Source organism: Miniopterus schreibersii, assembly GCF_964146895.1.
Source record: "Miniopterus schreibersii genome assembly, chromosome: 15".
Classification (NCBI taxonomy): domain Eukaryota; kingdom Metazoa; phylum Chordata; class Mammalia; order Chiroptera; family Miniopteridae; genus Miniopterus; species Miniopterus schreibersii.
This window is the reverse complement of record NC_138115.1, coordinates 8,670,142-8,683,293: the sequence shown is the minus strand read 5'-3', so window position 1 is coordinate 8,683,293 and position 13,152 is coordinate 8,670,142. Positions and strand designations below refer to the sequence as shown.

Here is a 13,152-nt window from a genome sequence, read left to right as displayed (position 1 = left end):
ATGGAAAAAGTAGTCTCAGGTGGGGATTAACAAAATAAATAAAAGTCAGCTCTTTTGCCTAATATAGAATTAACCTCATTCATCCAGATAGTTGACAAAGTACAACAGGAGTAAAACAGCTATTCCACTAATTGAGTGAAAATGATTGGGCCAGGGTTAAAGAAAATGCCCACTCGCTTACTCACTCATGCATGCACCTGTTATATGTTGTGCTCTGGGGTTCCAATGGGTGCGGAAACACAGCAGGCAGAGCCACATGCCCATTTGGCTAGGCACACCAGGTGTGCTGTATTTCAGCGCTTGTGAAAGGGCCACCTGCACCCACTCTCCTCTGAGGGCTACTAGTGTCCCTACCTGACAGATGAGAAAACAAACGCAGATAGGCTAAGTGAACTGATGAAGGCCACACAGCTGAGCTGCAGCAGGAACCCACGTGTCACCCCCAAGCCCACTCTCCTAACTCCTCAATGTTATATATTTCATTCTTGACCATTTTTAAGCTCCTTCCCCGAGTCGTGGAAGCATGCAAGAAGCCTTGTTGCGACTCAAAGAGCTTCCTGTGAGTCAGCACCGTCAGCATCACCTGGGAGCTTGTTGGAAATGCAAAGTCTTGGATTTCACCCGGGACCTACTGAATTGAAATCTGCATTTTCGTAAGACCCCAGGAAATTCGTGTGCACGTGAAAGTCTGAGAAGCATGCTCCAGATTACTGATGAGTGTGAACACAGGACGCAGAGTGACTTTTGTATCTCCCAACAATTTTCTAGAGTTTTCCTTCTCAGCACCCAGTTATTTCGGACTGAAAGACTCCTGGGCCAATGAGGGTGATGGGAATAAATCCTAGTGTCTGCTGCCACCTTGTGGTGAGAAGTTTCAACCCGGCCAGAATTTGCTCTTCTGAAATAAATGGGGAAATGCTGGGAGGGGTGGACCAGGTACTTAACTTTTCTAGCCATGTGCTTTGAGAGACTACAGAATTCCAAGATATAATAAAATAGTCCTTAGGGAGTGCTGTGAGCAGGCCAGATAACGGCGGGCCTTTCCATGTGTGTCCCCGGGACAGAGTATCATCAGTGCTAGTTGAGAGTTAACCAAAGCTGGGGCCATTGGCGTTGCTGCTCTAGGTTCTTTCCTCTTTGGATTCAGCTCGCACAGCCGAACGTACTAATCAATTGGTGTGTGATTATTTTATCACCAACCCCAAAGGCGGGGATTAGATACTCAGGTCGGCTTTTCTGCATTCGCTTTGCCCAGGAAGCTGCAGCGCGTATTCCACAAAGTGGAAAGGAATTTCCCACTGCTTTGCCAAATGCATCATTGGGACCTGGGTGAAGGGTGCACAAGGCCGGCCCCACCAATGATGTCTCTAACACCTGGGAGGGAATAAAAAAGAGATTGCAAAAACCTCCTACGTACTTTATCCCAAGCAGCCCAGAAGTTGAAAGTGCCTCGGTCCCTGGATAATTTTGTTTTGAAGTTTGTGAGCTCAGGAAATCCCGAACCGTGGCTGCAGGTGATGCTGACAGCAATGGACCGTCCGCAGCTCCATCAACCAGAGCCCTGTAAGTCTGGTTATGGAAGAGCTGGCCGGGACCAAAGGTTTCAGCACCCCAGGCGGAAAAACGGCTCTCTCAAAAGGAAGGGGATTGAAAGGTAGGAAATTGGGGCTCACTTTCTTTTTCGCTGAGTGAAGTTCTCCGGATTTTGCATTAAACAATATTCACGGTGACATTAGAAAAGGTAGCATCTCTTTTTAAGCATTGCGTTTGGAAACAAAGGCGCCGTGTGGGTTGGAAGGAGAGATCGCTGCGTTTATACATTGGACCAGGAAGCCTCATTTTGTGATCAGAAGTTTTCATTGTAATGGAGAAAAGCTTTCCTTTCCCCTGAATTTGAGTTTTAATGTGGCATATGACAGTAAGCACTGATTTCAGCCTCAGAATTTTAAACATCACACATCCCATGCAGACAGCATTGTTTTGAAAATCCAGTAGTACATTCCTCAAGAGGAGCCCATGTCAACGCTTCTGTTCCTTTCCCAGCCATTTTGGCTGCTGAGATAGGTACTGATTGTATTTCACCTGTGTGCACGCCCTTTAATATAACCTGAAAACTATCTCATACCTGATATTTCTTGCCAATGGCAAAACCATACACACAGGCCTGAAATATGCCAAACACAATACATTTTAATTTGGAAAGTCAGTTAGATGATTTATTTTCCATTTCTTTGGGCTTCTTTCTTACCAGGGTCATTAGCCATAGCTCAGACACGTAGAAATGAGGTGTTTTCACGAGGCTGGAAGCATTGAAGACTAAACTTTTGAACTTTCATAGACAAAATGAAAGTTTGCAGGGATTTCCACTTTTAAGAAGAAATAGGGGTTGAAAAACTAAAGGAGGGTAGCTAAGTGGTTAGAGCACCGGCCCTCGGACTGAAGGGCCCCAATTTCGATTCCTGCCAAGGGCACGTACCTCGGTTGCAGGCACGGTCCCTGGTCCCGCTCAGGGCCCATGTGGGAGGCCACCAATCGATGTGTCTCTCACATTGATGTTTTTCTCTCTCTGTCCTTTCCCCTCACACTAAAAAGCAATGGAAAAAATATCCTTGGGAGGTGAGGATTTAAAAAATAATAATAAAATAAAATAACTTAAGAAGGGCAGTATTCTTTTCATAACAGAAATCACAGCTATTCTATTCCTGGGCCCTGAAGCAAAATCCCCTTGGTCAATTGTTAAAAATAGATTGGGAATGGGGGTAGGGGGTGACACTCTAGAGATGCAAAGACTGCTTAGAGCTGGGCTTTTTACCTGCAGGGTTGCACTCATGTCCTTCAGGGTTCCTGGGCCTCCTAAAAGGTATTTTCATTGTTTTGTGTGTGTTCACATGTGTATTTATGGTAGTAGAAAAAGATGGTGTTATTAAAAGATTCTCAGAGGGGTCTGTGGGAGAGTAATCCCAGCCTATAAATGACCTTTGGGGGAATTAGAACATGACACCTTCCTCAGGACACTTCACTGCCACCTGCTAGAAAGTTGATAGAGTAACTATACACAACTATCATGACTAAATGTGAACCGCGCCCCCTACCAGTTGTGTGTGCTAACTGGCAGAACTCCCTCCTTGCCTTTTACATTTTCCCACACAGATCTTATCCACATTGTACTAAAAGCTATCGTTTATTGAATGTTTTATTAGGTTCCAAGCACATACGTTATTTCCTTTTATTCACACATTTCTGAGAACCGCATACCAGTTTTCAAATGAGAAAACCAAAGCTTAGAGTTAAATAACATGCCCAAGGTCATGCAGCAAGGAAGTGTGGTGCTCGGCTGAACCGAGGCCATTTAGCTCCGGTGCCTGGGCTCTTACTGACATGCTTCCTCTGTGTAATGACAGAGAAGCTGAATAATTTAGGTCCAGTTTTAAACAGTGTTTTCCTGGAGTATGGTGTGTGTGCTACTGGTGGTACATGAGATATTTTAGGTAGTACATGAAGAACATTTTTAATGGTTATGAATTTATTTACATCCACATTAGAAGAATATATTACATGTATTATACATATGATTATAATATAATATAATTGATATAATGTAATTGATATGATATAATATAATATAAAATAAAATACCTGGGGTTTCACCCAAAGAAATGAAGTTTTATGTCCACCAGAAACCTGTACACAAATGTGTATAGCAGCTTTATTGATAATAGCCTCAAATTGGAAACAACCCAAATGTCTTCCAGTGAGTAAATGGTTAAATAAAGTGGTATAGTCACATTATGGGATGTTACTCAGGGGAAGAAAAAAAAAATTATTGGCATACACAACAACGTGGGTGAATCTCCAGAGAAATATGCTGAGTGAAAAAAGTAAATCCCCAAAGGTTATATACTGTATGGTTCCACTTATATAACATTCTCGAAAAGCCATAACTTACACACGTGAAGGGCAGCTTGGTGGTGGCCAGGGGTTAAGGAAAATGTGAGCTGAGCGGGGGAAGTGGGTGTGGCTATAAAACAGGAAGGATCCCAGCTGTGAGAGACCAATGTCAATATCCTGGTGTGACAACGTGTCACAGTTTTGCGAGAAGTTACCACTGGGGGAAATTGGGTAAAGAGTACACAAGAGAATTTCTTTTTAAAAAATAGGCTTAAAATATTATTTCTTATAACTGCATATGAAACTACAATTAGCTCAAAATAAAAAGTTTAATTAAAAAAAAATTTTTTTTTCTTTAATTGATTTCAGAGAGAGGAAGGGAGAGAGATAGAAACATCAATGATGAGAGAGAATCATTGATTGGCTGCCTCCTGCAGCCCCTTACTGGGGCTGGAGCCTGTAACCTGGGCATGTGCCCTGACCCAGAAGCGAACCATGATCTCCTGGATCATAGGTTGAAACTCAACTACTGAGCTATACTTGCCAGGCTAAAAAATTGAATTTTTTATAATCCCTGGGATTTTATGGATATTATTGCTTTGAATGAGACCAACAAAAAACTGTTGAGGAAGAATGCTAGGTAAGTGCTGGTGCCATGGAGTGAGTGATGCTCACTCTAGCACAGAGGATACAACACTGACCTTGGGATCTGACAGTCCAGGCAAAAGTTATTTACTCTTCCCAAACTCTTACTTCCTTATTTGTAAAAGGTAGATGGCCACATGAGGGTTAAATTATGTAATACACATGAAAAACAGCGGAATGTTTAGCTCACAGAAAGCTATTAAGGACCTAGCTGGTTTGGCTCAATGGCTACAGCATCGGCCTGCAGACTGAAGGGTCCTGGGTTCGATTTTGGCCAAGGGCATGTACCTCGTTTGCAGGCTTGATCCCCAGCCCTGGTGGGGAGGCAACAAATCAACGTGTCCCTCTCACATCAGTGTTTCTCTCTCTCTCTTTCTCTCTCTCTTCCTTCCACTCTCTCTGAAAACCAATGGAAAAAATATCCTCAAGTGAGGATTAAAAAATGAAAACTATTAAGAAATTTTATCACCCTGGCAGGTGTGGCTCAGTGGTAGAGTGTTGGCCTGCAGACCAAAGGGTCATGGGTGTGATTCCCAGTCAAGGGTATGTACCAGGGTTGCAGGTTCGATCCCCTGCCATGGTCGGGGCATGTGCAGGAGGCAGCCAATTGATGTGTGTCTCTCACATCAATGTTTCTCTCTCCCTCTGCCCCGCCTTCCTCCCTTCCCTCGCTCTAAAAATCAGTGGAAAAAATATCCTTGGGTGAAGATTAACAAAAAACAGAAATTTTATCTATTTTTATTACTAAAATATGCCAAGATGGTATATGGCCATTTGGAACCATGTGTTTAGATTTATTCTCTCTGTGAATGTTCTATGTAAATGTGGCATTTACGGGTCCTTGGAGACTATATTCTTTATTGACTACCCAGCAGACTCTCTCATCTCTCACTGTAGCCTTAGAACCACCAAATCCAGGAAAAACAGCCACAAACCATCATTGAAATATCAGCAGCTTGTCAGTATGAGGCAATATATTCCAACAGGCCCAAACCAGGATTAAAATCTGCATTTGTGCTTAGGCAATTAATCTAACCTCTTTGCCTCAGTTTACTCATTAGTAAATGAAAATAATCATATAACCTGCCTCCTCTGAGGATTCAGCGAGGTGGTGGCCAAAATGCACATACTACAGTTTGGTGACAAGACCCCAAGCGTTTGCTGTTGCTTAGTTTTCTGTGATTTGATTCTTGGAATTGTTATTTGTTCACATTTTCCACTTGAATTTTAATGATTTCAATGATTTGTTTTTAACTTTTCAGTTTCCTTAATAAAGATTATTTTTGTTTTGATCAGGTGGCATAGAGCTGTGTCTACCAACTTGGTGAAACAAAATGTATTGGTCCCCAAAGAGGAATCATCCAGTAGTAGCGACATGGAATTTCATGAAAGTCAGCAAAGTCAGAAAAAAACCGTGATGAAGAAAGTGAAGACTTTCGTCGGGAGGATGTTGTCCCACCAGCGCAGACACAAGCCAGCCGGCGTCAGGGCAGAGGGTGCCACTGGCCCTCAGGGAGCCCTCCTCTCCCACCTGCAGAGCCTTCTTCCCGGCGGGGCCGAGGAGCCCCCGTCACCTGGGCTACCCACTGTCCCGAGGCCGAGGAAGCTCTCGCAGAACGGTAATCATGGGGAGCACCCGGTTAAGTGGCAAAGCCAGCAGGAGTAATGAAATTAGGATGGGCTTCCTTGCTACCCAAAGGATGGCATCTCCCGGGCGCTGGTCTGCAATGCAGACTCCCAGGCCCACCCAGGTCTACTGAAGCAGTATCTGCATTTCAGAAAGATCCCAGGTAACTTGTAGGTACATACATTTTGAAAAGCTCTGAATGAGATTGCTTTTGAGGTACCTCCCAGTCCAATAGATCAGTGGGTTAATCAGCTTACAGCCCCTTTCTATTTAAATATATATGCATACACAGGCATATTTGTGTTTATATGCATATATATATGCATGTATAATACATACACATATGCTAGGAAATCAAACTAAAGTGGGAAGTTTTGTTTTTGTTTCTGGAGAAAGTAGCAATGCAGCCTTTCGAATGGCTCATTCCAACAGTGGAGGGTGCGGGGAGAATTCTATGAATAAAATGATTGGTAAGTCATGAAGGACATTTTATTGTATCTACTTCCCATGTACTTTATGGAGGAAGCGACATTTGAAGGAAAACATTGTCTTTTTTGCAAGGTAGTAATGCTGTTTTAGGGGGTCCTATGAGTGATAACAATACCACTAATTTTTCATTCTCCTCTGCAGGTTTTAAAAATTAATAGACCTTGTTTTTTATAGTAGTTTTAGGTTTACTGGAAAATTTGAGCAGAAAATACATAGTTAGTTCCCATATACCTACCCCTCCTAACCCCACCCTCACAACTGAGTCAATATTGATTTATTATTATTATTATTATTATTATTATTATTATTATTATTTTAATCCTCACCTGAGGATAGTTTTTCCATTGCTTTTCAGAGAGAGTGGGGGCCAGGGATCAAGCCTGCAACTGAGGTACGTGCCCTTGGCCGGAATCAAACCTGGCACTCTTCAGTCTGCGGGCTGACGCTCTAACCACTGAGCCAAACTGGCTAGGGCAATATATTATTATTGTTATTAACTAAAGTCCATAGTTTGCATTAGAGCTCACTCTATGCCCTGCCCGGTTCTATGGGTTTGAAAAGCCCGTCATGTCGTGTCCTGCATCCACCGTTACAGCCTCATACAGAATAGCTCAGTGCCCTAAAGAGCCTCTGGAGCTTTTCACTGTCCTTGACAGCCCGGCATCGGGCCACATACAGCCCTTGTGTATACGCAGGGAATCCACAGGTACGTTCACATTTCATAGTGAAAAGGCTGAGAACCTGGTGGGTACTTTTTCCAGAAAAAAAAACAAAAAAACTAAAAGCTGAGGCTTTCACCTGACTATCCTTTCAAACAAACTCTTCTGGGAAAAGCAGTCACTAATACAAGCATCCCAGCATCCAGCAATCGCCTGGTGTGGCCTCACCTGCCAGTTTCTGTTGAGAACAGCACAGAGGACATGCGTCTCTACTGATGGAGCTGCAGCTGGAGAGTCCGGCAGGAAACAGAGGACCAAATTCCTTTCCCCATCTGTGTGCATCAGCTTATTTTTTTCCTAGTTGGGATAACAAATCTCTGCACTAAGATTTCTCTAAAAAACATGCTCATCCTTCAGGCTGCAGCTCAAGTATTACGATGACCAAGTCTCAGTTGTGGCCCAAACGCCACTGCTCTTCCCTGCTGACCCCGTAACAGTTTTCAACAACTATCTGCTAAGCACGCGTTACATGTCAGCCACATGTTAGGGACAGAGCAGCAGAGAGAACAGGCACAGTCCCTGCCTCCGTGGAGTTCCGGGGTAGAGGGACATTCCAACATGAGACAGGCGATTACATCTGCAAAGCAGAGCACAGGGTGCTATGAAAATAGGCCATGCGTGCTACACTAGGGGAGGGGCCTCCCGACGAAGGAACAGCTCCCTGGAGATCAGAAGGCCACCTAGAGTCAAATAAGGAAAGAATGGCGAGAACGGCGTCCCAGGAAGAGGGACAGCATGTTCAGTCCCAAGATCAAGAGAGCACCAGGCATAATTAAGAAATGAAAGGCATCCAGGCAGGATTGAGGTGGCAAAGGTGTTATAAGCCCTGTTAAGAATATTTTACACGTAAGGGTGATAAGAAACCATCAAATACTTGCAAGCTGGGGATTTATATAATCTGATTTGCATTTTTAAAAGATAGCTCAGGCTGCAGAGTGGAGACGGGGCTGGAGGGGGGCAGGAGCAAATACAGAACAATAAACAGGCTCTTACATTCATTCAGGAAGGGATGACCTTAGTGTGGGCTGGTCATGGCTGTGGGGATGGAAGAGCCGGGCAGCGGAGCCCGGGGGAGAGGGAAGAGTTCCGGGGTGAGCACCTACTTTGAAAGTGGAGCCCCATGCGCCGAGGTTAGGAGCCACGGCTCCCAGAGAGGTCCTTGTCCAGGACAAGATGACTTCAGGTGCAGCACACAGTAAAGACACTGAAACAGGGCAAACTGCAAACACCTTCCCCCCCGTTGGTCCCTTTAACTACACCAAGGAAAAGTCCCATTTCCTGCCGTTTTCTCTTTTTTTAATAAAGAGTAACCTCAAGTTTGGTGCCTTCTGAAGCAATATGGTTTTGTTTTTACCATATTAATTTTAATGCCTACTATTTATAATACTGGTTCTTGATTTATAGTAGTGTTTTAGTTTTCTTTATAAATACATTTATTGTGTTAAGAACTGACTTGATTTAAGGAATTCACGTGGCTCCTGGATTATGGGAAAACGGTTAGGATGGTATGTGAGTGCCTGAGCCTTGAGCCACATTGCTGAAGAATGAAGCTAAACTTTGTTTCAACCAACAACGAATATTCAAGGGGTCGTTTACACGTTAGAGGTTACTCTTCTAATTTCACAAAGAAAGGGAAAAGCAACAGAGGGCAAACTGGTCTCGAAGATAGAGAGGTGAGCAACCACCTTGTCAAGACTGGTCGGTGACCACTGAGATCACCAGCCCAAGCAAAGGAGTGTGTGCAAGAGAAGCTGTGAGACAGAAAAGCAAGTCCAGGTTGAATTTTTAACCCCAAGGAAAAAGCTACCGAGGCAGCACAGGATGCTGTCTTCTCAGAATACTTTCTAATAGGAAGAATATGTTTACAGCTGTGATCACTACAGGTTCTTTTTTTCCCCCTTCACTCTAAGCAACTATACAACTTGATGTAGAAGCAGAGACAGAGGAGATAACCCGAGGAAACACACTCCTCCGGGCCAGGAGGACCACCAAGCGCTTATCTGTGACATCCCTCCCTGCAGGACTGCAGAAGGTAAAATGCTGACACAAACTGCCTCTGAAGACTTATGCATAGTCAGTGTTTAGACTGTCGTAAATGCCAGGTTCCCTCCTGCCACAAGACCCTCACAAGAAAGCCATTCAATCTCCTGCTTGTGTCTCCTCTCCAGCAATTTAGGGCCCAGAAAACAGGCTAATCAGGTCTGATTCCTCCATTTCTGAGCTCAAACTGTTTGGCTTCTCCTACAATTTGGGCAACAATGACGTTCAGAGCTTTTTTTTGGCTTTTTTGACTGTTCAAATATCAAGTTAGTATGCTAGCATCGGGCCTGCCGTGCATGCTGGGTAGAGAGCAATCCATGAGGCCAGCACTGCCCCAAAGGCATCTTTCGAGGATGTGAGTGTACATTTATCCAAAGCAGCAGTCAGCCATGTGTGGATTTTGAGACTTTGAAATGTGGCCAGTGCAACTGAGAAACTGAATTTTTAGTTTTATTTCATTTTACTTGCAATTAAAATGTAAATAGTCACATGTATAGGAAGTATAGACAGTGAGGCCCTAGATCATCCAGGACTCTCCAATCCAAAGCTTGTATTTACCTGTAGGTATGCAAATTTGAGCCTAAATTGGTCAGATTGTTTTTTAAAATAGCCAGAACTATTATTTTAAATATAACACACATTTACATAAAGCTATGTTCCAGGCCCTAAGTGCTTTAAAAATATCAACTTACCAGATAATTCTTACAGCAGCCCTCTAAGGTATGGCAATGCTATCCTTATTTTAGAGCTGGCACAGGGGTTAAGTAATTTGCCCAGGTAAGTGGCAGAGTCAGGAAGACCTGGCTCTAGAGTCCTTAGTCTTAATTACTATGCTAAGTACTAATTGTAGCATCCAATATTGTAGCCAATAGCTGCATGTGACTAAGTTAATAATTAAATTAAAATTTATTCTTTCATTGCACTAGCTACATTTCAAGTCCTCAATACCCACATGTGGCTAGTGGCTGTTGTAGAGGACAGCACAGATAAATAAAATTTCCATTTCCACAGAATTTTCTATTCAACAGCACTGCTCTAAGGCATCACTGTCGAGTGCAACAATATGTTTTGAATCTTGCCTCTTTTGTGTGAAGTTCGTATTAATTTTATTCCTATTATGTGCTGGCCAATCCCTAGTTCTGAGGTCACAACGGTGACCCCACGGGCATGGTCCTGTTTTGTGGAATTTATAGTTTAATAGACGAGATAGACATTAAACCATGGCACTGCAGAGTAGAGGGGTAAGGATAATCATTTGAATAAATGGTGCTGGGACAAGTGGATATGGGGAAAAAGATGAAATTTGATCCCTCTCACACCATATACAAAGCTTAGTTCCTGTTGGGTTATAGATGTATATGGAAAAGGTAAAAGCTTAAAACTTTTTAAGTACACTAAGAATATCTTCATGATTTCAGTGTATAGAAAGACTTCTTAGAACACGTCACTGACCGTAAAAGAAAAGATGGAGCCCTGGACGACGTGCCTCAGCTGGTTGAGGGTCTTCTCACGCACCAAGAGGTTACCTGTTCGATTCCCCCAGTAGGGGGCGTACAGGAGGCAGCCAAAAGAAAAGAGAGGGGGGGAGGGAGTGAGAAAAAGAAAAGATGGGTATATTTGGCTATATGAAAATTAAGAATTACTGTTCATCAAAAAACATTAAGTCAAATGTTCTCTACTGGCTATAGAAGGGTTTTGTTGAGCTCTCAGAATGTTCTCAAGAAGATATTTAAATTAATTGTCCACGTTTAAATTAGAATGGTTCTAATAAAAATCTGAACTTCCAGCTTTCTTTTGAAAAATAGGAAGATTTGGAAACACTAGGCCCCCAATTCCTCGGGGCAACAACAGGAGCTGGCAGAGGCTGCCCCCTTTGCTTAAGGCATGTTCTCTTCAGTTCACACCAGCCCCAACTGCTTCTGTTTTACAAAAACTGCCTGGCCCTTCTAGGCATTTGACTTTATAGTAGTGGTATTCAACAAACACAGAGATAACTTAGTAATTACCAAGTGTGGTAAGTGCTTAGTAGGAAAAAGTACTGAATTTTATGTAAGAGAAGAGAGAGGAGTCCAAGTATACACAGGCTGGGGAAGGTTCTGCAAGTGACATTTGAGCCTGGGTAGGCTGGCAGGACAGAGTGGTTGTTCAGTGCACTCATTTGGAAAATTCACAGGAAAAGGCTAAGACCCAGATGTGGTCTCATAGCCTAACTTTATGTAGGTCTCACAATAGTCCTAATGACACTTATTAAGCAGAAGGGGAAGAAAAGTGAGCCCAATAAGCCCGACAAGACCAAAAAGGGCATATTAGCCAGGAGCCAGGAGCCATGACCTAGAAATGATTTCTAATAGCAACACTATTAGAACAGGTACTTGTAACCAGCACACCAGGGACGAGAGGAAAAGCATCTGGCATGCAGCAAAAGGAACCCAGAGCTTTCTTTTTATGTTTGGAGACATGTCTGCCATGAAAATAAGGAAACCTACAGAAAAAAAGACCAAATTAACAACTGGATCCAGTGATAATGAGCTTTCTGGGGCACTGGCCACAACAGCTCCACACTCACTGTGCTCAGCAGCTGCACAGGCAATTTCTTCTGCTTACGAATGACCTGCTTTTTCCTGACACTGTATATTCTTTCAGAACCAGACAATCTCATTTCTCTGCACCCTATAGATCTCTTCAAAGAGAGCTCTGGGCACAAAGGAGATACATGGGGCGTGGAGAATAGTATGAATATGGTCACCAACTCGACATAGATATGTGGCAAATGTTCAGTTTGTAAGAGGATATTGAGGGTGAGAATTTTTATTTAAGCAGTCACAAAAATAATGGTGGTACTTCCTAATCTGATGTGCTTTTGCATTTTTACGATAGGTTCCATATTCCTCAAAAAAGCGACCACACTTTCCAGCACTTAAAAAGAAGAAACGCGGCGTGGAAAACATCCTCCGAAAATCAGACCTAACAGTAGGAAAGCTTCAAATGCAGGTAGTGGACAAAGGCTTCTACTTTTCTGTTGCCGAAGCAGCAGCAGGCCAGGTTTTACTGAATGCACAGCCCTGCTGGGCAGCATGAATGTGGGACGGAATTAATGATTGCCATTAAGAAATAATGCTAGTGGGGGGCATTTTCAAAGTGGCCAAAGGATTGCTAAGGGCACCCTGGATGATGTTGTTGGCCTAATAAATACTAAGTGAATTCAATTAAAGGCATACACATAGGCTTCTTTTGAGAAGAAATAAGATCGTCTTTACCACTGGGTGGTAAATGTATGTTTTCAAGCTGTTTGTTATGACTTGACTTAGAATAATACTTTGAGATTTGCAAAATGTCCAACAATTCCCTAACTCACCTCTCAGTAAAACCCACCATCCCTTAGGTTTTGGGGATGCACATGGCTTCATTTCTTTGTATCTCCTCTCCTAGGTGGATGACCTCATAGAAACAGTGACTGATAAGTCCATGAAGTTACTGGCTCAGAGACATGCCGAGCTTCAACAGTGTGAGTTTCTAGGGGACGAAATTCTTCAGTCTTCTAAGCAGTTCCGGAGGATTTCCAAGAGAACCACGAGGAAGTATAAATTGAAAAATGTGTGTTTCCCATGTACCTGCTGCTGCTTCTGATTTTGTTCCTAATTGCATAAAAGTTATCTTCATAGGGATTCTTACCTTTTGGTACATAATCCTGAATAAATCACTCCAGTGAATTAATCAATGGGGGAGGGGGCATTTTAAATAATA

General features: G+C 43.0%; 1 protein-coding gene across 1 annotated transcript; it reads left to right on the top strand.

The window, feature by feature from the left end:
- Positions 1-1,529: 1,529 nt before the first annotated feature.
- LOC308568203 (uncharacterized protein C3orf49) lies at positions 1,530-13,113 on the top strand (the record flags this gene model as incomplete). Its single annotated transcript, XM_081160841.1, has 5 exons — positions 1,530-1,654; positions 5,830-6,152; positions 9,279-9,400; positions 12,286-12,399; positions 12,838-13,113. The coding sequence occupies 5 exons, from the start codon at positions 1,530-1,532 to the stop codon at positions 13,033-13,035; spliced, it is 882 nt and encodes a 293-aa protein (XP_081016967.1). The 3' UTR covers positions 13,036-13,113.
- Positions 13,114-13,152: the final 39 nt, after the last annotated feature.